This window comes from Myotis yumanensis, unplaced genomic scaffold (assembly GCF_028538775.1).
Source record: "Myotis yumanensis isolate MYYU_CA2020_CCGP unplaced genomic scaffold, mMyoYum1.0.hap1 SCAF_10, whole genome shotgun sequence".
NCBI classification, from domain to species: Eukaryota; Metazoa; Chordata; class Mammalia; order Chiroptera; family Vespertilionidae; genus Myotis; species Myotis yumanensis.
In genome coordinates this window covers 56,827,625-56,855,116 of record NW_027223761.1, presented here as the reverse complement: position 1 = coordinate 56,855,116, position 27,492 = coordinate 56,827,625, and the positions used below count along the sequence as shown (strand labels likewise).

General features: G+C 40.4%; 1 protein-coding gene across 2 annotated transcripts in view; it reads left to right on the top strand.

Moving 5' to 3' along the window:
* Positions 1 to 27,492, top strand: part of NOX4 (NADPH oxidase 4) — a 161,007-nt gene that overhangs the window by 108,839 nt on the left and 24,676 nt on the right. For both annotated transcript variants that reach the window (XM_070425837.1, XM_070425838.1), the window contains 2 exons: positions 24,321 to 24,440; positions 26,268 to 26,376. In XM_070425837.1, the coding sequence (XP_070281938.1) occupies positions 24,321 to 24,440; positions 26,268 to 26,376 (229 nt within the window). The remainder of the gene's footprint in view (positions 1 to 24,320; positions 24,441 to 26,267; positions 26,377 to 27,492) is intronic.

Genomic DNA, 27,492 nt, shown 5'->3' with positions numbered 1-27,492 from the left:
TCTGAAGCAGACTGCCTCACCAGCTGATGTGACCTGAGACAACTTAACCCTCTGTGCCTCAGTTCCACTTGTGTGCAAAGGGGTGTTAACAAAGCCTACACTCAGGGGTGTTATGAAGATTAAATAAATTAAACAAAAAAAATACGTAAGCCCTAGCTGGCTTGGCTCGGTGGATAAAGTGTCAGCCTGCGGACTGAAGGGTCCCTGGTTCCATTCCGGTCAAGGGCACATGCCTGGGTTGCGGGCTCGATCCCCAGTGGGGGCAAGCAGGAGGCAGCCGATCAATGATTCTCTCTCATCATTGATGTTTCTATCTCTCTCTCCTTCTCCCTTTCTCTCTGCAATCAATAAAGAAATATATTTTTTGAAAATGAAAAAAATACTTAAAACCCAGTTTACACATAGGAGTACTTCACTCTAACTGCAGGTTTTATTATTATTCACTTAAAATTGCATACAGAATTAACTAGGTTTGCCCATTTCCAGAATCTTAGGGAAATAGATTATTGACCCATCTTGGAGGATAGCTCTTATATCAGCATAACTTTTATCAACCTGCCCTTATTAATACATAGGGAAGTTTGTTTATTCACTATTTCTAGATTATTACTAACACTAGTGTGACACACTGCTTTGGTGGCCATTTAACATTTTTATGAGGTTAAGTTCTCTAAAGCATCAAATGAAAGCATGCTAATTAAAGATTTCTGGGTCTGTAATCTACACTAATAAAAGAGAAACATGGTAATTAGTGTACAACCACTACCCTTCCCATTGGCTAATCAGCATATCCTTATGCAAATTAACTGTCAGCCAAGATGGCGGCCGGCAGCCAGACAGCTGGAAGCGAACATGAGGCCTGCTTGCTTCAGTGAAGGAGGACTCCAATGTTCCCTGCCTGACTTGCCGGCCTCTGAGCTGGCAGTTTGAAACATTCTAACAAATATAGAAGCTAAACAAAACCCCAGAAACCAGCTTTCAGCCGGCCGGGATCTCAGAGCTGGAGTTATACATTGTTTCGATTATAGAACCCAAACAAACCAGATACCAGTTTTCAGCAGCAGAGGCCTTGGCCCAGAATAAAAAACAAAAAAGAAAAAAAGGAGCAGTTGGGAGCTTCAGTCAACAACCGCCAGCCTGAAAGCAGCCCTCAGCCCCTCACCCAGACTGGCCAGGCACCCCAGTGGGGACCCCCACCCTGAAGGGTGTGTGACCAGCTGCAAACAGCCATCATCCCCTTATCCAGGCTGGCCAGACACCCCAGTGGGGACCCCCACCCTGATCCAGGACACCCTTCAGGGCAAACCAGCCGGCCCCCAGGCCTCTATCCTATATAGTAAAAGGGTAATATGCCTCCCAGCATCGGGATCAGCGGAGCCTTAAGGCCTCCTGGCACTGGATCAGCGTGACGGGGTAGCGCCCAAACCCCCTGATCGCCCTGTGGCTCTGTGTGTGACAGGGGGCGGGGCCACAACCTCCCTATCCGCCCTGCTCTGTTTGTGACAGTGGAAGGTGCCCGAACCCCCTGATCAGCCCTGCTCTGTGCCTGATAGGAGGAAGCTCCCCAATCCCCTGATCGCCCTGCAGCTCTGTGTGTGACAGGGTGCGGCGCCCCACCCCCCCCCCCCCCCGCCCCCAGGCCCTGCTCTGTGTGTGACAGGGTAGAGCCATAACCTCCCCATCGGCCCTGCCCTGAGTGTGACAGTTGCTGCGCCCCAACCCCCTGATCGGCCCTGCTCTGTGGGTGATAGAGGGCGGCGCCCCAACCCCCTCCCCCCACGGGCCCTGCTCTGTGTGTGACAGGGGGCGGTGCCCTAACTCCCCTATCGGCCCTACTCTGTGTGTGACAGGGGGGAGCTCCCCAACCCCCTGATCAGCCCTGTTCTGTGCATGATGGGGCAGCGCTCAACCCCCTGATTGGCCCTGCTCTGTGCATGACAGGGTACGGAGCCCCAACCCCCCTGATGGTCCCTACTCTGTGCGTGACAGGGGGCAGCGCCCCAACCCCCTGATTGGCCCTGCTCTGTGCATGACAGGGGGTGGTGCCGCAACCCCCCAATCGGCCCCACCCTGAGCATGACTGAGGGTGGCATCGCAACCTCCCAATCCGCCCTGCTCTGTGCATGACAGGGGGCGGCTCCCCAACTCCCCAATCAGCCCTGCTCTGAGCCTGACCAGGGGCTGCACCTAGGGATTGGGCCTGCCCTCTGCCACCCGGGAGCAGGCCTAAGCCAGCAGGTCGTTATCTCCTGAGGGGTCCCAGACTGTGAGAGGGCACAGGCCGGGCTGAGGGACGCCGCCCCCCGAGTGCACAAATTTTTGTGCACCAGGCCTCTAGTATTTATATAAAAATCTTAAATTAAATAGAGTTTGTTTCTTTAAGTTAAATAATATTAAACTTCACATCTTCCGATTGCACATTTAATGTCTAGTTTGGCAGTAGAATTTTAGAAGGTGTTAGTGGAAGAGAGGGGGGAAATAGAATTCTATTTGTGCCCTAACCGGTTTGGCTCAGTGGATAGAGCGTCGGCCTGCGGACTGAAAGGCCCCAGGTTCGATTCCGGTCAAGGGCATGTACCTTGGTTGCGGGCACATCGATGTTTCCAACTCTCTATCCCTCTCCCTTCCTCTCTGTGAAAAATCAATAAAATATATTAAAAAAAAGAAAAAAAAAAAATAGAATTCTATTTGTGCTGTGCCCAGGGAGTGTTGCCTTGGTCCAGGGAAGGGCATGGGCATGGAAGCAATGCCCATGTGAAAATTGCTGGGGAAGGAGAAGAGAGAGCTATGGTAAGGGCCAATTAACAAATACAAGCGGGCAGGGATTTGTGTGTGTCTCATTCTAATTTAAACAAATTTTGGATTATTTATCCTTTTAAATATCCTCCTTTATTCTCATTAATATTCACTCTCAAGTATACTATTCTCATTTATTCATTATTGAAGATAACTAAAAAACAAAGGAACTTCACATTTTGTGACACACAAAAATTTCTGGAAAGCTGAACATTTAATCAAAGCGTTATTATTTGTTGCTTTTATCTCAGCACAGTATACCTATTTGAATATAGTTTTTCTTAATGAGAGATATGTTTTCAGAGCTAACACATGGGTGAAGAAGCAAGTTATTTGCCCTATGTTACGTAGTGTCACAGAGTGATATTCACAGAGCGTACTGTAGCCAGCCTTTCCGTGAGACTCACTCGACACTGGTTAATGTAGCTGTTGAAGGGACTGTGGTAATTTGGATTGGGGTGGGTTCTCTACTTAGCATAGTATTTATAACCTAAAGCATCTTGTTACCAAGAGACACCTAATAGATAATGGCACACGGTAAAAGGTAAAGGGTATTCTTTATTTAAAAAGGGGGAAAGATAAAAAAGAATAGAAAAAGAAAATTAATCATGAAGAACTAACTAGTTCTTGAAATGTATGTGCGTGCGCGCATGTGCACTCACCCACGTTTTAAGGGAAAGGCATTTAAAAACAAATGTTACATGCAATGGTGGTGGGAAACATTTTTCTAAAACATATTGTTCACTAATCACATTATTACTTTCGTGAACTTGAACTTGACCCATTGCTAAAGCCAGGCACGTCCATTCTAATCAGCATGTAACTGAGTACAGCGTGACATGAAAATTCTCAGAGCGTGAATAGGGGTGGCCATTCCTGAGAGACAGAAACAGGTGGGTGATCTAAAAGAAGAAAATGCTGATCTATAAATTAGAGGGAAGAAATGGAGATAATGAATCTTAAGTTTTGTTGATCATTCCTTAGTGCGGGAGTCCAACCCCAGCGGGTCCAGGGGTCCCCAAAGGTGTGGACGGAGTCGGCAAAGAAGGAATGACATGAAGACAGCCTTCAGTTGATCAGCAGCCTAGTCAGGACCTCTAGCTAGGATCTCCAGCCAAAGTTCTGGTCGGAGTTCTGGTTAGGAACTGATGTCTTGTTACATCGGTATTTATACCAGCCTATTTTAATCCTGTCAATTTCTATTAGAAGGGTTAGGGCGTTTCTTATCTCCATTCCAGGAAGTAAAGATTACGTAGATTAACTACCCGCCTGGCACTTAATTAAGGGGTTGTATCCCCTCCCTAACCTCAGGGAAAAATCCCCACCTGGGGAAACAACCTTTCTCAGAGAGGTGACCTTGATTAAAACACATGGCGCTAAGGAAAGCAAACATATTAAGAACAATATGCTATATATGCCAGGTCCCTTGAAACATACGCTGTGCAGATGTTTCTTTCCTGCAGCGACTGTGTCAAGCAGCAAGGATGGACCGGCTTCCGGCACCTTAGCTGGTGTCATTGCTAGTAACTTTGAAGGACTTAGGTTAAAATGCATTTAGACTAGAAGGTAGCTGCAAATACCCCTGTCCTTGGAGATGTAAAATGGTTTAGGACATTTGGCATACTTTTAATCACAAATGACTTCCAATCATTTTAGCAGTTAGGCCAGCAAAACATGATCCATTCACTCTGGAAAGTTTAAACATCGTGTGTATAAAAATACTGGGAGATCAACCAAAGGACTTGTATGCATGCATATAAGCCTAACCAATGGACACAGACAACAGTGAGTGAGGGCATGAGTGTGGGGGAGTAATGGGGAGATAAGGACACATATGTAATACCTTAATCAATAAAGAAATTAAAAGTAAAAAAATAAAAATAAAAATATGGTGAAAATACAGGAATAAAATGTTGCATATCTCTGTTTGGTTCTCATAAAGATCAAGTTGTCTTTATGCTTAGTGTCAGAACTGTTTAGAGAGAGGAATATTATTTAAGACAAATTCAGAGTTGTTCCTGTTTGGCTTGGTTTGACACCAAAGAACACTTGATTTCTTGAGCAATAAAAGCAGTGTCTTAACCCAATGTCCTTTCCAATGGGCTGCTTAAAATAGGCTTTCAACAGTGATGTTGGGCAATATGCTTAAACTGAAGAGCCTCAAATGACCTTCCCCAATTTCATCTATTCTTCAGTTTATCTTCCTTTTTTCCTCAAAGAAAGTTTTGAGCTCTTCTTCTAAACAACTATCCCTCTTCAATAATTTCTGTTCAATCTCATGTCTACAGTACTAGTATATTTGAACTAAGTTATCTCCATTCATAGTAAAAATAACAGCACTTAATGAAAGCTTTTACATGCCAAGAATTGTGTTAAATGCTTTACATGCGTTATTCTACTTAATCCTTACCATTTCCCTATGAGTTAGGGAGTACTATTTCCTCAATGTTCAAATTTTACATATTAGGGAACGGGATCTAAGTGGATTAAGTACCTTATTCAAAATCCCATTGAAGAGCTGGATCTCACACCCAGGTCTCTTTGGCCCCCAAATTATACTTGATTGCTCTATACTACTTCTCATTTATTCATCTGTTCATCCATTCTTCAGGTATTTGTTGAATAATTACTGTGAACCAGAAGCAGTCACAATTACTGAGAATCTATAATAATAAAAAGTATAATATGCTAATTAGACCAGACATCTTTCTGGACCAAGCCGGGGCTGTGAGGGCCAAGCCCCTGGCATGAATTTCATGCATTGGACCTCTAGTATTAAAATAGTTAGGACATAGTGTGTGGTTTTGAGGGGCCTGAAGTCATGGGGTCGGGGGGAGCAGAATCAGAATTAAATGGAGAAATTAATTATAGCAATGTGATAAGATGTGCTCATGTTAAGAAATGCACTAAATTTAATGAGAGAAGAGAATAGAAAGTGCCTTCCTCTGTAGTTTATTCATATGAAGTTGAATTCCCCCTTAAGTAAAATCTTGAAAGGTGCTATGTATGAAACCAGATGAAGAGGCTTTTTAGATGAAGCAAGGAGCATAATAGCATGAGGAGCCATGGAAGTGCATGGTTCATGGAGACATCACCTTCCTATGGCTGAAAAACTATATGTCTGTGTGTCTGTACATGCGCAAACATATATTCAAGGAGGGGTATAGGAGATATGAAGGCAGGGACTACTGTATGTCATTTAAAGTAGCTTAGACTTTATTGTGGAATAATGGATAGCAATAAAATAATTTTAAGCAAATGAACAAAATAATTAGATTTGTATTTTCATGATTTATCATGGAGCCAGATAGGGACATACATCAACACATGGGGCCTGCATACTAGCTAGTTGACAATTTCATACTCAGGAGGGAAGTGATAAAGGGTTAATACTGTGGTAATAGTAAGAAGGAAGAGCAGATAGATGTCTGAGAATGTTAGGAGGCATAATAATGTGAAGACTATTGAACAAGAGGAAGAGGGAGAATGAATGGGATGAAAAGGAGAGGGGAGGGAAGGAAAAAGGATAGCATGCAAGGAAAAAGTTCAAGGAAGGAGTTCAAGGTTTTTCACTTAAGTTGCATCAGTTTACTGGCCCCATGACCGGGAACAAGTGGCAAGTCTCTCTCAGCATCACTTTTTCTGTATTTCAAATGGAGATAAAAGTAGTAGCATGGGAAAAACTCCCCGTCTCTCCTTTATTCCTACATACAATACTTCTGACACCAGATTTGAGGGTGTGTTTTTTTCCACACCAACCAATTATTTGATACCAGCTGGGTATCCTGCAATTTAATGTAATTCTGAGACTAACTGGAGTTAGCGCAGACTCCACAGGTTAAGAGCTCAGCATTTTAACCCTAAGTCCTTCAAACAAAAAAGTCAAAATCTGCCAAAACTGAGCACTGCTGCAATGTAAGGATTTTGACTCAGACATATGATAAGTGAAGGAACTCTTAGTGCATGCAATCAAGATGCCTCAGTATTGACAGAACTCATTTTAGGCTCAGATGAGAACTGCTTCAAGGATAAAGCCAAGATGAGCCAGCCTATAACGGCATGGTCAGGAAGCTGACATCTCAAAATAAGCTGAGGAAGTAAACACTTTCTAGGACAGCGGTTCTCAACCTGTGGGTCACAACCCTTTGAGGGTCAAACGACCCTTTCACAGGGGTCGCCTAAGACCATCGGAAAACACATATATAATTACATATTGTTTTTGTGATTAATCACTATGCTTTAATTATGTTCAATTTGAAACAATGAAAATACATCCTGCATATCAGATATTTACATTATGATTCATAACAGTAGCAAAATTACAGTTATGAAGTAGCAACGGAAATAATTTTATGGTTGGGGGTCACCACAACATGAGGAACTTTATTAAATGGTCGCGGCATCAGGAAGGTTGAGAACCACTGTTTTAGGAGATAAGCATGTGTGATGCTCCATCCAGTGCCTTTGAGAGCTATTTACCTTCCTTGTTCTGTCTGTCCTACAATCTCAGCTGTCATGCATCGGATGTTTCTCACTTTTTGGTATTATTGTTTTTCTGCTTTGACTCAGAGATTGTCTATCAGTTGAGAAAGTGGTCCTAAGTTCTCTCTTTGTTAAAAATCTTAAAGTCCCATTTTAATGGTCTTGGATAGAAACGCCTCCTTTTTGCATCAAGTAAGTTGTAGCTTCTCAACAACGTTCTTAGCTCTAGACAAGCGAGATGTTATAAGAGTTAAACCGTGATTTTAGAAATAATGTATGAACTCTATAGCTTGAATGACTATTAGAGTAGCTGTTAAAAGCCTGTCTTATATTACATTTACCAATTTATAATGGTTAAGATAGTATAATTTTGATAATATGTCTGTTTTATAGGAATTCCTTGCCAAAGAGTTGTCCCTACAGACCCTAAGTAACTCATGGCTTCTGTTTATAAGACCTTGATTGAATGAGTCAGAAATCCAAGAAACAAACATCAATTATAGCAGTTTTCCAAACAATGTTGCTTTTATTTATGCACGAGATTGCCTTAAGTAATGATCAAACATTAACTACAGAGATTTCTTAGCACTCTTCTGGTGAATTTTCCTTTCTTAAGTTGTTCCTAAAATCCAAACAGTGTGGACTGCTACCTCCCACCTCCCACCAAGTGAATTCAAAAAACGTGAAGGGCTTACCCTGATCACCACCTCTGCCAGCTCACTCCCTGCCAGGCCTCCTTGCTTGCTGTACCACAATATCAGTGTCGCTTGGGATATTTTTAGAAATACTGATTCTCAGACTAATGGACTCAGAAAACCTGGGGTTGGGGCCCAGCACTCTGTTTTAACAAGCCCTCCAGGAAATTCTGATGTGTACCAGCATTTGAGGACCACCAGTGAAGGGGAGAAACATTTTGAAGACTCTCAGACTTTTGAACTCCACCCTTCCTTCTTGTTGTGTTTATTGATATGATTATCTTCTGGGAATGGGATGGTTTAAGACTGAAATGACACCCTCTCTGGGGGAACATTTAATTACATTCATCTTTTCCAGAGATGAAGAAAGACTTGTGAAGGATAATCTTGAACCCTTCCAGCCTGCAAAGCAGGGTTTTCCAGGAGTTCTTGACACAATGTACCGTTTTCAGATTTTTTTGTTATTTTCCAAGGTGTGTTATTTCTAACCAAAATAATGTGTAATTGACTGTAATGATTAATATGTGATTTTTTTATGGACATGAGCTTTGGAGTTAGATGCACATAAATTTAACAATAGTCTTTCCCCTTAATAGAAAGGTGGCTTTGAGCAAATTGCTTAACATATTTCAGTTTTAGTTTCCACTTCAGTAAAAAAGAGGTTAAACCTTTTTGAGAAAGTTTTTGTGTGGATTAGGAGTGAAAATGTATACAGAACATTTAGTATAGGCCCTGGATTAAATTTTCAGTAAAGAGTTTCAATTTTTCTTATATCTCATTTTAGTTTATGGAGGTAAGAGTCTAAGATAGTTTTTGATTTAAAAAAAAAAATTAGAACTTTTTTTAAGTCCAAGCTACTTAGATAAAGATAAGGATAAATAATTCTTCCAAAAAAAATGTGCATTTATATCAACATTAAATGGATGTAAATTATAAAGCTTTATTATTAATAATATCGAACATTTATCAAGTGCTTATTGTGTTTAGGTACTATGTTAAAAGCTTATCAAATGTATTAGCATTCAGTTACATAAAACAGAAACGTAGTAAAAATGATGGGAACTAATTTTTCTCATGTAACTAAAAGTACCAAGATAAGTGACATGGTATTGGTAATGTCAGTATGCTACATCTGAGATGTCTTCAAGTCTCTGTTTTCCCTTTAATTATCTCAAGATGACCCCTTCACCGTCATGTCCTTATTCCAGGCAGAAGAAAGAAGAGCAAAGGGCATAAAAGGTCCGTGCAAACTGAGCCAACCTCCCTTTCAAGAAACTCCTCATATCCCCAACCCAAACATCTACTTAATCTAATTAGTAAACAGTATCTTATTTTGGACATTTCTTACCTGTCTTCTATTTCAACCTCCTTTTTTTTCTCTTAATATTTAGTGATCATTTTTCTAGGATAGATATTCTTTGTCCTACTAATGCTGAAGGCATGGATTATGTGTGGTTTTATTTGTAGTTTTTGTTTGGAGGAAGATTCATATTCAGGTAGCAGACATTATCCCCCAGCATTTGAAACCACTAAATCATCACTTTTTATCAAGTCTCAACAAAGATAATATTCACGGAAAGCAAAAGGAAAATAGAGCAAAAAATCGCATCTTATTAAATTTGTGGAGTTACCTGAAAAGATTCCTGAGAGCACAGCTTCTCAGACTAATGTGCATTCGACTAACCTGAGATCTTAATAGAGCACAGATTTGGATTCATTGAGTCTGAGGTAGAGCCTACAATTCTGATTTTCTAATAAGTTCTCAGATAAAATTAATACTGTTGGCCCAAGAACCACACTTTTATAGGAACATACCCCATCATATTGGTAAAAGCCTAATGAAAGGCTTTTCATTCCCTTCAAGGACATTTGTCACCAGGGAAGAGAGAAGTACTCAGCATCTTAAGCAGAAAACAAGAGAGTAGATAAAAGAAATATCTCTCCTCATAGTCACCTATCTTCATCTTACCTAATAATAGACAAACATGCAAATTGACCGTACCTTCACTATGCCTTAAGCCACACCCACCAGCCAATCAGAGTGACTATATGCAAATTAATCCAACCAAGATAGCGGCCAGCAGCCACGGAGCTGGAGCAAGCAGGAGGCATGGTTGCCCCAATGATGGAGGAAGCCAAGCTTCCCGCTTGCTCTGAGCTCCACTCAAAGCAACGAAGTTTCAATTATAGAAGGTAAATAAACCCCAGATACCTGCTTCCAGTCACCATGGCCACAGAGCTGGAGCGAATAAAAAACAAAACAAATAAAGGAAAGGCTGGGAGCTTTGGTCACCGGGGGGCTTGGTCAGTCTGAAAACAGCCATCAGCCATTCACCCAGGCTGCCAGGCACCCCAATGGGGACCCCCCCACCCTGAAGGGGCTGTGGGCAACCTAAAAACGGCCCTCAGCCCCTCACCCAGGCTGGCCAGGCACCCCAATGGGAATCCCCACCCTGAAGGGGGTTTGGGCAGCCTGAAAATGGCCCTCAGCCCCTCACCCAGGCTGGCCAAACCCCCATGGGGTGAGGGTCCCCACTGGGGGGCTCGACCAGCCTGAAAACAGCCATCAGCCCCTCACCCAGGCTGGCCAGGCACCCAAGCAGGATCCCCACCCTGATCCAGGACACCCTTCAGGGCAAACCAGCCAGCCCCCACCTGGGCACCAGGCCTATATCCTATATAATAAAAGGGTGATATGCAAACTGACCCTAACAGCAGAAGGACTGGGAATGACTGGTCACTATGACACACACTGACCACCAGGGGGCAGATGCTCAATGTAGGAGCTGTCCCCTGGTGGTCAGTGCGCTCCCACAGGGGGAGCTCTGATCAGCCACAAGCCAGGCTGATGGCTACAAGCACAGCGGTGGTGGCGGGAGCCTCTCCCACCTCCTCAGCAGCACTAAGGATGTCCGACTGCAGCTTAGACCTGCTCTCCGCAGGCAAGTGGACATCCCCCGAGGGCTGCCAGGCTGCCATAGGGATGTCTGACTGCCAGCTTGGGCCCAATCCCCCAGGGAGCAGGTCTAAGCCAGCACGTGGACATCCTCTGAGGGGTCCCAGACTGCAAGAGGGCATAGGCCGGGCTGAGGGACTACCCTGAGTGCACAAAATTTGTGCACCAGGCCTCTAGTATATATATATATATATATATATATATATATATATATATATACACACACATATACATATATACATACACACACACACACACATTATTGATTTCAGAGAGGAAGGGAGAGAGAGAGAGAGAGAGAGAGAGAGAGAGAGAAACATCAATGATGAGAGAGGATCATTGTTCGGCTGCCTCCTGCACACTTCTTACTGGGGATCAAGCCTGCAACCCATACCTGTGCCCTTGGAAGGAATCTAACCTGGGACTCTTCAGTCCACAGGCTGATGCTCTATCCACTGAGGCAAACAAGATAGGGCAACCTATCTTTGATTACAAAGGAAAATCTGAAAGCACACCTTTCCTTTGCACTGAAAATCTTAGTTTATTTGCATTGAGTTACATTCTACATTGTTTTGTAGTGTTTATTTGTTCCATTCCACTTTTTTTTTCTCTTCCTCAACCTTCTCTGTCTCTTTTTCTTTTTTTTATTTTGTCTGTGAAGATGTGTAATAATGATCGAGACCATGGTCTATTTCTTATTTAAGTTGAGCTCTCTAAACTAAAGGAAGAGAAATGGCAAAACTAAATATACTGGCATAAAGAAAGTTGGGGTTTGAAAGTTTGTGTAAGCTAAGACTAGCCAGCAATTAAGATAAAGACCTGCTATATATGCACTTGTTTGCAGGAGGAGAAGTTGCCATGTAGAGAAAGGGGCGGGGGGGGGGGGGGGGGGCAGCTGGCATGGTTCAGTGGTTGAGCGTCAGCCTATGAACCAGGAGGTCATGGTTTGATTTCTGGTCAGGGCACATCCCAAGTTGCTGGCTCGATCCCCAGTGTGGGTGTGCAGGAGACAGGCGATCAATGATTCTCTTATCATTGATGTTTCTATCTCTCTCTTCCTCTCTGAAATCAATATATATATATATATATATATATATATATATATATATATATATATATCCTATATAATAAAGAGGTATTATGCAAATTAACCCTCACGTCCTCGCTGGCCTGGTTGCCTCTTACTGACCCCCACTGCCCTAGTTGCCCCAACTTCCCCCCCTACCGGCCTAGTCGCCCCTAACTGCCCACCCTGCTGGCCTGGTCGCCCCAAACTGCTCCCCCCACTGGCCTGTTTCCCCCAACTGGCCCCCCTATTGGCCTAGTCGTCCCTCATGGCCCCCCGCTGGCCTGGTCATCATGTTCAGTCATTGGTCATCCCTCACGAAACCCTCTGCCGGCCTGGTCGCCCCACACAGCCTGCTATTCAGTCGTTTGGTCATCCCTCACTAACCACCCTGCCGGCCTATTCATAGGCAGCCATATTGTGAGGGCGTGAGGGTTAATTTGCATACTACCTCTTTATTATATAGGATATATATATATATATATGTATATATATATATATATTGATTTCAGAGAGGAAGAGAGAGATAGAAACATCAATGATAAGAGAATCATTGATCGCCTGAAATATATATATTAATATGCACTATTTCAAATAAAAGCTACCCAACTCTTCAAACTGTTCCACTAGGTAGTTAGCTGTAACATGAATCATAAACTGACAACCCCTAGTGAATTTTTAAGTGTAACATGTAGCCAAATTTCACACCCCACAAACACAGTTGCAACTCTGCCTGAAATAATATTATCTCTGAAAGCTCTTAGAGGGCATATATTCTAATTATAGTAGACATTCAATACTATACTAGTTTCAGGTGTATAGCATAATGGTTAAACATTTATAAAACTGACAAAGTGATCCTTCCAATAGGTCGAGTACCCACCTGGCACCATACATAGTTATTACAATATTGTTGACTATATTCTTACTATATGCTATACTTTACATCCTGTGAATATTTTCTAACTGCCAATTTGTAGTTCTTAATACCTTCACCTTTTTCATCCAGCTCCCCATTCCCCTCCCATCTGACAACCAACAAACAAAACCAAAGCCACATTTATATTTGTTAGTGCATGTTTTAAATAGTAGGTAGGACATGAAGGAAATTGCTTGGAATTATAAACTATAACACATTTATTTATTCCCCCAAATATAAGGCTGATTTTAATGGGGGATGTGTGGTGGACAGAGATAAGTCCTGGATTCCGGACAGTTGGGGAGCAGATCAGAGACCCCTGCAAATTGCCTAAACTCCTTGAGTGAGACATCATCACCAGATAAGGTAGAGACTAAATAGTCTGCTCTGCAGGAGATAGGTGGGATAATTGACTCATTTTGTCACTGGCTCTGAGAAAAATGGTAATAAAAATCTCCCCTGATATTTACTAACCACAAGCTCCATCTCACCTGAGTTGGAACAGTGAATTCATAATGTATATGTAGCCCAATAAACCCAGATACTAAAGTTTAGTTTAAAGTGATTTCAGATTTATGGTGCTCTCCTGTTGCCCAGAAGAGGAAAATGAAAATGCTCCTGTAGGGGACACATTTTAACTCTCAAAGGATTCCTTTACATAAGGCACCAAGGAATATGAACTCTTATTTGTTTAAATGAGGGAACAAAACACCATGAGCACATGTTAGTAGAAATCATATATTCAAAAAGTATAAAACACATGCTTACTATGACTAAAGAAATAAAACAGCATTGAAATAATGATTAAGACACATGGGACAATGAAATTTCTCAAGGCACTTTTGAAAAGAGCCAACAGAGCTTCTAGAAATAAAAGATACAATATCACAAACTTACCAAATTAACATAGCCATAGTGAGAATGAATGAATTGTCTAATAGAACTGAAATAATTATCCAGGATGCAGCACAAAGAGACTAAGATATGGAAAATATGAAAGAAAGGTTGAGAGAGAGGTAATAGGAGGAGTGAGAAGTTCCCATATTTCTTTACATTAGAGATCTAAAAGTAAGGGAACAAGAAAGTGCGTGCAGGAGATGTACTATTTGAAGAAATAATAGCTCAAATTCAGGGTTACCAATAAATCTCATGCAACATAATAAAAATAAATTCACCATGGGAAACATCATAATTTACTTATAGAAAACTAAAAGCAGAGACTAATGCAATGTAAAAGTAGTCAAGGAAAGAAATGGAAAGGTAAGAAGCATGGAAAAGTGAGACATACAGTATAAGAATATTTTGGTAAGTAATTCAACATAATTGAACTAAATTCTACAGTTTAAAAAAATGCCATCGAATTCTAGGTTTTAATTTTGTATCTTGCTATATTGTCAAATTCATTTATTAAATCTAGTACAGTGGGGCCTTGACTTATGAGTTTAATTCATTCCATGACGGAGCTCATAACTCAAATTACTTGTATGTCAAATCATAAAGTGAACGAGTGAGACACGTGATGCTGGGCTGATGTTGTGGCGTTCACTGTGCCGTTCGCTGTGCCAACTAGCGGTGGGGTATCTAAAGCTGGCTCGTAACCCGAATTTTAGCTCGTAACTCAAAGCAAAAAATCGGCTGAGAGATGGCTCGTATCTCGAAAAACTCGTTAGTCGGGACACTCATAAGTCAAGGACCCACTGTACTTTGTTGGTGGAGTCTTTAGGGTTTTCTAGGTACAACATCATGTCATCTGCAAATAATGAGAGTTTTACTTCCTCCTTTCTAATTTGGATGTCTTTTATGTTTTCCTCCTGTCTGATCACTGTGGCTATCACTTCTAGTACTATGTTGAATAAGAGTGGTGAAAGCGGGCATCCCTGTTTTGTTTTCATTCTTAGAGGAAATGCTTTTAATTTTTGCCCATTGAATTTCATGTTAGCTGTAGGTTTGTCACACATGGTCTTTATTATGTTGAGGTATGAGCCCTCTGCTTCCACTTTGCTAAGAGTTTTTATCAAAAATGGGAGCTGGAGTCAATCAAATGCTTTTTCTGTGTCTATTGATATGATTATGTGATTTTTGTCTTTCAATTTGTTTATGTGATGCATCATGTTTATTGATTTGCGAATATTGTACCATCCTTGCATCCCTGGAATAAATCCCACTTGGTCATGAAAGATCTTTTCAATATATTGCTGGATCTGATTTGTTATATTTTGTTGAGGATTTTAGCATCTATGTTCATCAGGGATATCGGCCTGTAATTCTCTTTCTTCGCAGTGTCTCTATCTGGTTTTGGAATTAGGATAATGCTGGCCTCATAAAAAGAGCTTGGGAGTGTTCGTTCCTCTTGGATTTTTGAGGAAATTGTTAGCTCTTCTTTGAATGTTTGATAAAACTCTCCTGTGAAGACCAGAGCTTTTGTTTGCTGGAATTTTTTGATTACTGCTTCAATTTCCTCAATTGTTATTAGCCTATTCAAGTTTTCTGATTCTTCTTGATTCACTTTTAGAATATTGAATTTTTCTAGGAATTTGTCCATTCCATCCATATTGTCCAGTTTGTTGGCATATAGTTGCTGATAGTATTTTCTTACAATCTTTTGTATTTCTGTGGTGTCAGTTGTTACTTCACAGCTTTTGTTTCTGATTTTATTCCTTTGGTTTCTTTCTTTTTCTTGATGAGTCTCTTTTTCTTAAAGGTTCATCCATCTTGTTTATCTTTTCAAAGAACCAGCTCTTGGTTTCATTGTTCTTTTGTATTGTTTCTTTTTAGTCTCTATGTGGTTTATTTCTGTTGTAATCTTTATTATTTTCTCCTTTCTATTAACTCAGGGCTTTTCTTGTTTATTTAGCATTTCTCACAGTGCTGGTTTGGTGGTGACAAACTCCTTTAGTTTTTTTTTTTTTTTTTTTTTTGTCTGGGAAGCTATTTATTTCACTGTCTATTTTGAATGATAGCCTTGCTGGATATAGTAATCCTGTTTTCAGATCTTTGCTTTTTATTACCTTGAATAATTTATGCCATTCTCTTCTGGTCTGTATAATTTCTGATGAAAAATCAGCTGACATCCTTATGGGAGCTCCTTTGTAGGTACCAAATTGCTTTTGTCTTGCAGCCTTTAAGATTCTCTCTTTGTCTCTAATTTTTGGTATTTTAATTAAGATGTATCTGGCCTGTTTGGGTTCTTCCTGTTTGGGACTCTCAGTGCCTCCTGAACTTCTATGACTTATTTTTTCACCATGTTAGGGAAGTTTTCTGCCATAATTTCTTCAAACAAGTTCTCTATCCCTTGTTCACTTTCTTCCCCTTCTGGAACTTCTATGATGCAACTATTATTACTTTTCATGTTGTCCTATAGCTTCCTTAAGCTGTCCTCCTGTTTTTTAATTGTTTTCCTTTTTTTCTTTTTGGTTCTCTGATTGAATGATTTTTTTCTAACCTGTCTGCTAATCCACTGATCTAATCCTTGGCTTCCCCTAATCTGCTATCTATTCCTTCCAATGTGTTCTTTATTAGTGCTATGTCATTCTTTATTTCCAACTGGTCTTCTTACATAGTTACTATATCTTTTCTGATGCTGTTGAGCATCCTTACCATAATTATTCTGAACTCTACATCTGATTAATTTCTTATCTTCATTTCATTTAGCTCTTCTCTGGAGAATTCTCTTGTTCTTTCATTTGGGGCTTGTGTTTTTTGTCTCCCCATTTTGGCTGCCTGTTTGGCTTTATGTGTCTATGGATTAGGTAGATCTTCTACGACTCTCAATCTCTAGTGCAGTACAATTTCAAATGCTGTTTGTGTCTGGCCCTGAGTACCCTGCTTGGAGCTATCAGCAATTCACAGCTGTGGCTTCCTATACTGGGACTGGGTACCTTTGGAAAGGACCATGATGTACACTAAGGTCTGCTTTTCCTAGCCCCTAGCTCAGAATTAGATCAGGTAAAGACTCAAAGATCCTGAGACCCACCTCTGCCTGCTAACTGATTGTGTTGTCTTGAGTAGCCTCAGGCTATTGCCCACAGTTGTGGGGAGAGGTTTTTCAATGGGAAAGAGGGGGGTGTAATTTCTTCTGTCTACAGGCTGATTGTTATTTCTATTCTCTTTTTGGGCTTCAGAAACTTCAGAGTGGGGCAAGCGTTTTTCCAATTGGGTGGGGCAATTGCTTTTTATCAGGCAAAAAGTTGCCTGGATGGTAAAGTTCTGCCAGACAAAGATGTCCTCTGTAGTATGAGGGAATGATTCAGCAAAGGAAACCAGGGTGTCTGCCTTTCAAGCTCTAGCCCCTGGCTTCTGCTCACACAGCTCCAATCAACTCTACCATCCCTCTGCCAGAACCCAAGATGAGTGGCTGCACACAGGATTTTATGTGTTGGCTCTTTAAGAGGGCGCCTGTATTTCCAGCCATCTCTCCCTAGCATACAGCAACCCTGCTGCTTTTCACAGCCAGATGTTATGTGGGCACCTTTCTCAGTTATGATGCTCTGGTATTGGGAGCCAGGCTTGGGGTTTAGACTCCTGAGTTCTCAGTGGGAACCCCCCTCAGCTTAAATATCACTCCGGAACTTCAGTTGCTATCTTTGGGAGCCTGTCCAGCAGTTTTGTGCCTCCGCCCTTCCTACCAGTGTCTATGTGCTCTCCACTTTCCATCCCTGGTCATTAGGGTTCTTTCCATCTAGTCTTCAGTTGATTATTCAGGATGGTTTTTTTGTATTTTAGTTGTAATTCCAGTTTGGTCCTGGAAGTGTATCAGTGTAGTTTCCACTTACTCTGCCGCCATTTTGGAATCTCCAAATTACTGAAAGGTTATTGCCAACATGACTGGGACAAGAACCACCTTTGTAAATCTCTCCCACCACTGTTAATTTTCCTAGTTCATCCTGTGCTTGTAATTTATGTTTCTGACCCTTAGCAGTGCTTATCTCAGTGATACTGGTCCAAAATCAGTGTGTCCGCAGCTTCAAAATGCCAAGCTGTCCAATATCTATTCTTTTTAATTAAAATGTTTTTCTTAAAATAATTTTATGAGTTATGACCAGCTCTCTCCTCAGATTACCTAAAAAGTTCAATTTTAATTTATTATGATATCAGTGTGTTTTGGGGGATGTGATAGGAAGTGTTGGCTATATTTTTAATGTAATTGAATTAATTTGTAGCTCATAGATTTCTCCACTGAGAAAAGATTTTATATAACTGGTGTATCAGATCATCAATGTTACTCATTAAAACAATTCAATTCATTAACATTTAATGGATTCTACCTTCAAAGGATTCTACTTTCAATATTTCAAAAAATGTTCATGTATTTCTGAATGGGCCAGGGAAGAGGATTCCTCCTTTTCCTAGAATTCGCTTAGATTCACAATCTTCATAAAGAAATTTTTCACTAGTCATCAACTGAACTTTAAAATGTATCAGGTTGATCTCCCCTCCACTGTGTTGCTGCAGATTTGAATAGCTGCCTTTACTTTCTGAAATCTTTTCACAGATATAATGATAGTAGTAATACAGCATTCTTTTAAAGACAAGGTACTAAGATAGAGAGAAAAATCACTGCTCATAAATTAAAGGCAATGGATTTTGCACATGAATCAGTTTAAATATGTAAAAAAATTACTTAAGTAGTTCCTATTTCTGCCTCCCTCAAAAACACAGGTGTTGCCAAGTAATCAATTATTAGTAGTTTTATTTTTCATCCCTCCTCTCAAAAAATCAAAATTTTATTTATTCTTGTGCAAAAACATTTCCAGTGGAAAAAAAACAGATGATTCTCTATGGTTCTTTAATCCACATCCCCATTTACATTTTTCATCTCATACTGAACTGAGTCCATTTTTTATATTTATGTTGGACTTCTCAGATGGCATGACAGTAGACTCTAGGTGCTCATTGATGCTTTAACAAAAAATTCGGATCATTGTGGCTCTCTACACTTATTAGCAGGCTTTTTCTGTGTTATCATATCTAATTGCTCCTTTTAGAGATGTAAGAAATCAGATTTAGACAGGGAAATTAACATACTGATGATCCTAGCCTTCGTAAGTGGCTAGAACCCTCTGAGTTTTTGTCCTCTTGTCCAAAGTTATTCTGAAACACCAAAGAGTAGCTGTATGGGGGTATAGGAGGATGTGTGTGTGGGCATGTGGGCTGGAAACCAGACAGATAGGAAACATAATTGCCTAATGACTCTTCTTGCTAATCCTTTGCTGGTCAAATACAATGTCCTTGTGTCAGATTTTTTGAAAGCAGGCATACATAGAGACGTGAACAGCATCAAGACTGCTAAGGACAGGAGTTACTTTCTAGCTCCAGAATTTTGCATATAGAAGATACTTGATAAGTATTTGCCAATGGAGGATGTGTTAGATAATCACATCAAAGAGTAGCCCTCTACAATGAGAGGGATTTTTTTCTCTTGTTCACTGCTAAAATCTCTAGTACTTGAATGCCTTTTATAGGGTAAGTGCTAAAATATTTGTTAAAGAGCTGGAACCGGCATGGAATGGCCCAAACAGAGCATCAGTTCCGACAAAGGAAAATTCATAAACACAATTATCAGTAGCCTGAGCAGAGAAACTGAGTTGAAAGTTCCTGAGAAGGGTTTAGCATATATATTTAAATATACTTAAGCCAAGAATGCTTTGTTTATTTGCAGTTCCTGTTACTTTTCCCAGATGCTTTTATATCTTGCTGGAAAGATTCTTCTCCCAGGTGCTTTTATGTCTAGCTCCTTAATGTCATTTAGATCTCTGCTCAAACGCCACAGAGAGAGAGGGAGAGAGAGAGACTTTCTTTGAGTATGCCTTTAAACTGCCTATGCAAAATTTAAAGTGAATGCAAAAGTAAACAGAACCGAATAATGAACTTTTATGCACTAAATCACCTAGCTTCAATAATAATTGAAAAAAAGCATATATCACTATGTAGCATTATATCACACATCTTTTTATATCTTTATTTATGAGCTAGCCCGTTTCCCACTAGAGTCAAAGATCCATGAGGTCAGGGGCTTGTTCTAACTTGTTCACTTTTGTATCCCAGACACTGAACAGTATCAGGTACATTGCAAGTGGAAATAAAACTTGTTGAATGAAGTAATGAATGCTTAAGAGAAGATTGAACTAAGTCTAATGGATTCAAAATAATTGTAGAGATTTACAATAATCTTATTTTTGCAATTAGAAATACTTAGTTTTAATCCCAATTTTATTGCTTAATGTTTTATGTTCTAAATTTGCTCACATGGTGGAAGTGGTAGAATCAATTTACATATGTTGCTTTTGAGCCACTGATATATTGAGATTTTTATTAAGAATCCAATATGTTGTATCATTAACTTTTAAATATATGTTTGTTTGTTGAGTAAATAAGCTTTAAAGCATGAAACAGATGTAATAAGAATTAAGCATATTGTGAGTATATGATCTATCAGTATTTTGTGAATTTTTGCTATGTTGGGAATACTACTTTAAGCATTTAAACTTTGAGTAATTTTTTCTTGAGGTACAATAAGTAGTTTTTAAAATAGATGGAGTATTTTTAAAGCACTACTCTTGCATGTTTGCAGGATTTAAGTATGTACTGAACATGTAGTAGTCAAGAGGGTCTATGTTCTGCTGTAGTAACTAGTTAACCTTGAAAAATCCCTGAAAATGTGGTGAAACCCATTTATTTCTTGCTCATAAAGTGTCTCCTGAGGGTCAAGTCACCTTCTAGGACAGCTTCCTTCAAGGATTTAGTTGGCTTTGTTTTCTAGTTTCCATGAGAGGGACAGAGTTTTCCTTGCCTCATTCCAGGAATAACGGATATTGCTTCCACTTACAGCCCAGTGGTCAGAATTAGACATAAGGTTCAATATAACTACCAAAAGCCCAGGAAGTGTAGTCCAGAGGAAACCAGATCATGGCAATGACTAATAGTATCCATGGACTACATGCCATAGACCTCAGAGGTCACAAGACGATCCATTCATTCATTCATTTAGTAAACATTTACTGAACACTTCACTGGTAAGCCCATAGATGCCTAATCTTAAGGGGTCTCTTAAAATCACTCCTAGCAATGAGAGGCATGTATATCATAAGACTGACAACATAAATGTACTTTTTAGGACTGTTATTATTTTTTAGCAAAGTTATTTTTATAACAGAAAAAAAAAAAGATTTAAAATGGCAGTGCCCTATATACATATTTATTTTTCTTTAACATAAAGATATCTGGAACTAGGTAGCCATAGAGGGTTTGATAATTCTGTAGTCATAAAAGATAAATATTTAGACCATCAAGTCAACATTTTAGACACCAGGAAAAAGGAAAGAAATGGGGAGTGATAAAGAGTGTAACTTTCACCCTGGCCCGTTTGGCTCAGTGGATAAAGCATCACCCCATGGACTGGGGGGTTGTCGTAAATGTTTCCCTCCACGTCCTGCGTGGTTCAGGGTTCAATATCTGGAAGAGGAGCTGCACACAAATGAAATAGAAAAGACAAGAGATAATTTGGAAATATTGGAGGACCAGGTGGGTAAGTCCAACTCAAGAGGAAGGACTTCCACCTGTGCTCAGTCAGGCCGCACCGACCTTTTATAGTCTGAGGTAAACAATGCAGTTGTTTCCATAGTTACAGTTCTTGTGAGTTTCACCTGTTTGATCATGTTTACACTCCCTGCACTTCCCTCAGCCCATTAGTTTCCCAGGTAAGATCTGGGGAGTGTTATAAGGTCAAGCCTAATTATGCTAAGAGGACTGAGCCCTCTAAGCTGGGACTTGTTTGTGACTTTGCCAGCAGGTCAGTCCCAGGCTCAACCCTATATCAGTTTCCCACAGGGGGTCTCGGGTTTGATTCTGGTTAAGGCAGTGGTTCTCAACCTTCCTAATGCCATGACCGTTTAATACAATTCCTCATGTTGTGGTGACCCCCAACCATAAAATTATTTTTGTTGCTACTTCATAACTGTAATTTTGCTACTGTTATGAATCATAATGTAAATATCTGATATGCAGGTTGTATTCTCATGGTTACAAATTGAACATAATTAAAGCATAGTGATTAATCACAAAAACAATATGTAATTATATATGTGTTTTCCGATGGTCTTAGGCGACCCCTGTGAAAGGGTTGCGACCCACAGGTTGAGAACTGCTGGGTTAAGGGCATGTACCTCCGTTGCAGGCTCGATCCCATCAATTATTCTCTCTGTCTCTACCCCTCCCTTCCAATCTCAAGGGGAAAAATACCCTTGGGTGAAGATTGACAAACAAAAAGAAGTAAGAGAGAGAGAGAGCGAGAGAGAGAGAGAGAGATATGCAACTTTCAACTGAGAGCTTCTTCCAGTTTTTCTAATTTCGCTTACATTTACACCACCTTAACCAGAAGGTAGTCACACAACCAAAATAGATAAGGGAGCCTGGCTCCCTTAGTAGTGTTTTTGTCTGGGTACTTTGCTTCCCTGGATGAAATGAGTTTTTTGTTACTAGGAAAGAATGGGAAGATGAATATTGAGTTAACAATTAACAAGTATTTTTGCAGTTAAGAAGGATTCACTGTCTCACACACAGTTAAATATTTAATCACAAGTAGAGTAATTAAATATTCCTTTGAGACTGTTCTTCATCTGTTTCTATACTATTACAACCTAACTGGGGCAACAGGAGGAACTAGATTAGTTTCTTTTCTTTCTTTCTAGTACTTTCCTGTTCACATAGTAAATGTTTTCAGTAACTACTTCTGCTACTGACTTTGCTATTAAAGAGAACATTATTTATTGAATATAGACACCATAAAGCAGTTGGTATTTTAATTTAGTCAAATATTCTACACTAATAAAAGAAAAACATGGTAATTAGCATACGACCGCTACCCTTCCCATTGGCTAATCAGCATATCCTTATGCAAATTAACTGTCAGCCAAGATGGCGGCCGGCAGCCAGGCAGCTGGAAGCGAACATGAGGCTTGCTTGCACCAGTGACTGCAGACTCCAACGTTCCCCGCCTGACTTGCCGGCCTCTGAGTTGCAACTCTAAGAAACTTTGTAACAAATATAGAAGCTAAAAAAAACCCCAGAAACCAGCTTTCAGCCTGCAGGGATCTCAGAGCTGAAGTTATACATTGTTTCGATTATAGAACGGCAAACAAACCAGATACGAAGCCTCAGAGCTAGAGTCAGAGCTAAAGCTGGCCAAGAATAAAATAAAAAAAAGAGAAAAAAAAGGAGCGGTTGGGAGCTCCAGTCAACAACCGCCAGCCTGAAAGTAGCCCTCAGCCCCTCACCCAGACTGGCCAAGCACCCCAGTGGGGACCCCCACCTGAAGGGTGTGTGACCAGCTGCAAACAGGCATCATCCCCTCATCCAGGCTGGCCAGGCACCCCATTGGGGACCCCCACCCTGATCCAGGACACCCTTCAGGGCAAACCAGCCAGCCCCCAGGCCTCTATCCTATATAGTAAAAGGGTAATATGCCTCCCAACACCGGGATCAGCATGACAGGGGGCAGCGCCCAAACCCCCTGATCGCCCTGCAGCTCTGTTCGTGACAGGGGAAGGCGCCCCAACTCCCCCCCCCCCCCACAGGCCCTGCTCTGTGTGTGACGGGGTAGAGCCATAACCTCCCCATTGGCCCTGCCCTGAGTGTAACAGTGGCGGCGCCCCAACCCCCTGATCGGCCCTGCTCTGTGAGTGATAGAGGGTGGTGCCCCAACCCTCTGATCCGCCCTGCTCTGTGTGTGACAGGGGGCGGTGCCCTAACTCCCCTATTGGCACTACTCTGTGCATGACAGGGGGCAGCGCCCCAACCCCCTGATTGGCCCTGCTCTGTGCGTGACAGGGGGTGGCGCCGCAATCTCCCCATCGACCCTGCCTTGAGTGTGACAGAGGGCGGTGCCCCAACCCCCCAATCGGCCCCACCCTGAGTGTGACTGAGGGTGGCATCGCAACCTCCCAATCCGCCCTGCTCTGTGCATGACAGGGGGCAGCGCCCCAACTCCCCAATCAGCCCTGCTCTGAGCCCGACCAGGGTCTGCACCTAGGGATTGGGCCTGCCCTCTGCCACCCGGGAGCAGGCCTAAGCCAGCAGGTCGTTATCTCCTGAGGGGTCCCAGACTGCAAGAGGGCACAGGACGGGCTGAGGGACCCCCCTCCCCTGAGTGCACAAATTTTTGTGCACCGGGCCTTTAGTAGTAATATAATAGTATCAGCGTTAAATTGTTAGCTATCTCTCATGGTCCAATGTATATTTTTATATGATTAATTAATATTTCCCTCAAAAGAGGCATGCTTAGAAACAGATGTACTGTTAATATTGACAGTTCATAAACAACATTTCTTGTTTTTAGGCTTGTCACTATGAGAAACAATAAAGTAACTTTATTTATTTTCATCTTTTCCACCTTTGTCTTCCTCTCCATAGGCTATATATTGATGGCCCATTTGGAAGTCCATTTGAGGAATCATTGAACTATGAGGTTAGCCTCTGCGTGGCCGGAGGCATTGGAGTAACTCCATTTGCATCAATACTCAACACCTTGCTGTATGTCATTTTGATCTATTTTATTCATCCATATAAAGAACTGTCGATATTTTAGACATCTCTCTTTTATATGAAGTGTCTCCTTATAGATTCCTTGTACTTGCTATTGAAGGAACTTCATTTACTGATTGATGAAGGGAATAATTCAGTGATTCTCAATATATGGTCTTTGGCTTTCAGCATGATGTTTTGTGAAATATGTCAGTACTGCAGCTCTGCACTCTTCTGTCTTTATCCTTATTAGAGTTACTCCACCAGCCTTAATTTCTCTACTGTCTCATCAGTGTTAAGTGCACAACAAATATTTTTGAGCACCTATGTGCCAATTTATCTTATAGGTAGGTACAGGTAATACATCAATGAATGAAACTGAGCCCCTTCCCTTAAAAAGCTTAGTTCAAAAGGGGGAGATAAAAATAAACCAGTGAGAAATTCATGAATAATATTACTTAAGAAAATATTAGAACTATGATAAGAAGAGGTATTCGTGGGATATAGAAATAAGGGCTAAAGCTATCGTAAATATGATCAGGGAGAGCTTTTCTGAGATGACAGAATGAGCCCATCATTCCTTGATCTATTACTTGGCAAATTTAAAACAAACAGAAGAACCCTAGCCAGTTTGGCTCAATGGATAGAGCATCAACTCAAGGACTGAAGGGTCCTGGGTTTGATTCCAGTCAAGGACGTGTACCTCGGTTGCAGGCTTGATCCCCGGCCTCAGTCGGGGCATATGCAGGAAGCAACCAGTTGATGTGGCTCTCTGAAGTCCATGTTTCTTTCTCTCTGTCTTTCCCCCTACCTTCCACTCTCTCTAAAAAAATCAATGGAAAAATATCCTTGGATGAGGATTAACAAAAATGAATAAATAAATAAGACAGAAGACTATTAATTTCAGAGGTAAGACTGCTTAACCAGGATAGACTTTTACAGTTATTTCTGTCCTAGGATTATAAGAAAAAATTAATTTAGTAATTCTCATGAAAACATAAACAAAATGACAGTAGGAAATTATTCTCAATTCTATTACATACATTCACTTACAAGACATGATTTGCATTAAAAATCTGTTTTATGGAGTACCAAAAAAGAACCAGTAATTTGAAATGATGTGTTTAATGATATTTTACTTCAGTTTTAAATTCTTGATATAAATTTGGGCCTTTTTGGAGGTTCTTAGAAAAATAACCATATTGCATGCCAGAAATCATTTGTTTCTGAAAACATATTGCAAGTTACTTGGACACCTAAAGTTATGAAAAGAAAAGAATATTTTCTTAACCTCAAGTCTACTTCCTAATTATAAGTAGGAATCCAGACTTGGAGTCATGAGGTACTGGAATGCATTACATAGTAGGCAGTTATGAAATCTCCTTCTTTAATGATATTAAGAAGGGGATAAACAACCAATTTCTGGAATGGTTTTGGTCCCCTTTGCCTGGAAACCAGGGCAAGAGTGATGAGGACTAGACTGGAGCCCTGCTGTGTGATTGAATTCAAAGAAAATAGGGAACTTTTTTTCCTGAGATGTAGGGCTAAAAGTATTCTGATCCAAGAGTTTAGTTTATTACCTTCAACTGGAAATGGGTGATATGCATATAATATTCACAAGTATGGACACTGAATTTATGGAGCATATCCTGTCTTTGACTCAGAATATTCATTTTACATTCCTTTGGGAGTTACAGTAAGTGCTATGCCTGATGCTTGAATGTAAATGGCTGTTTTGCTGTTGGTTACTTACTAGTGAAAATAAAAATTTCAAAGATGCAGGGATTCTTAACTTTTTGCCATCCTAATCATTACCGTGTTATTTTTATCTTAAAGGGATGACTGGAAACCTTACAAGCTTAGGAGACTGTATTTTATTTGGGTGTGCAGAGATATCCAGTCCTTCCGTTGGTTTGCAGACTTACTCTGTGTGTTGCATAATAAGGTAAAATTAGGTTTGTTTCTAATTTTGCAGTGTTTAAATTTAAAAACATAGTTATTATGTTTCAAATTGCTAAGTACTAAATGATTGCTACAGAAAAAATAAAAATAAATATGCAAATAGTAGTATGAAGGAAAAATCCTTTAAATTAAAAAACAATTCAGAGATAACATTTGTTACTTGGTACACATCTTTTTAGATACTGATATCTATGATTATGTGTATGTATCTATGACATGTTTTAACCTCGAAATGATGATTGATACGTTCTAACGTGGAATATTTTAACATAGAAATGCATGCACTATTAATGTGGGCATATATATGTGTATGATGTATGCAAATGCATGCATATGGGGTGGTGAGGGAAGGCAAATAGAGGGAAACATCAGCAGGCCATTGCTAGTACATTTCACATCTTTTGTTCTAATAGCTCTTAACTTTTATCTTCACCTTTGCTATTCTAAATGGACCATCACCAGACTTTTGGCACATTATGCAGAATTTCCAAAATCTCAAATTCTAAGTTTTAGTTCTTATAAGTATGAAAGCAGACATTCTTCATCTCTCCTACATGTGACCTATTATTTATCTATTAATATATCTATCTTCATTTTTAATTTTTTTTTATTTTTTATTTTTTTTTATTTTTTTTTATTTTTCGCTTAAAGTATTACAAAGGGTATTACATAAGTGTCCTTTTTTCCCCCCCGCCCTTGACAAACCCCTACCCTCCCTTACCCCCCAGTGTCTTATGTCCATTAGTTATGCTTATATGCATGCATACAAGTCCTTCGGTTGATCTCTTACTCCCCTCCCTCCTGCCCCCTCTATCTTCATTTTTTTCAAGCTGTACAAGTAATACACATTTTTTTTTGCATCTTTGGTGCAATTTTTCCAGATAATTCAGATAAAGCAAAATCTTCCCTAACTACTTTCCCCACCCAGTCTATGTAACAAGAGGGAAGTCCCGCGTGTTCTATAAATTCTAGCATAATTTGTATTGCTCTGGAAGTTGGCTTTCTTAAACTTATGACTATTCTCTTGAACATTTTTAATAGTAGTACATATAGAGTTACCTCATTCTTTTCACTGCTATATAGTATTTCATAGTATGAA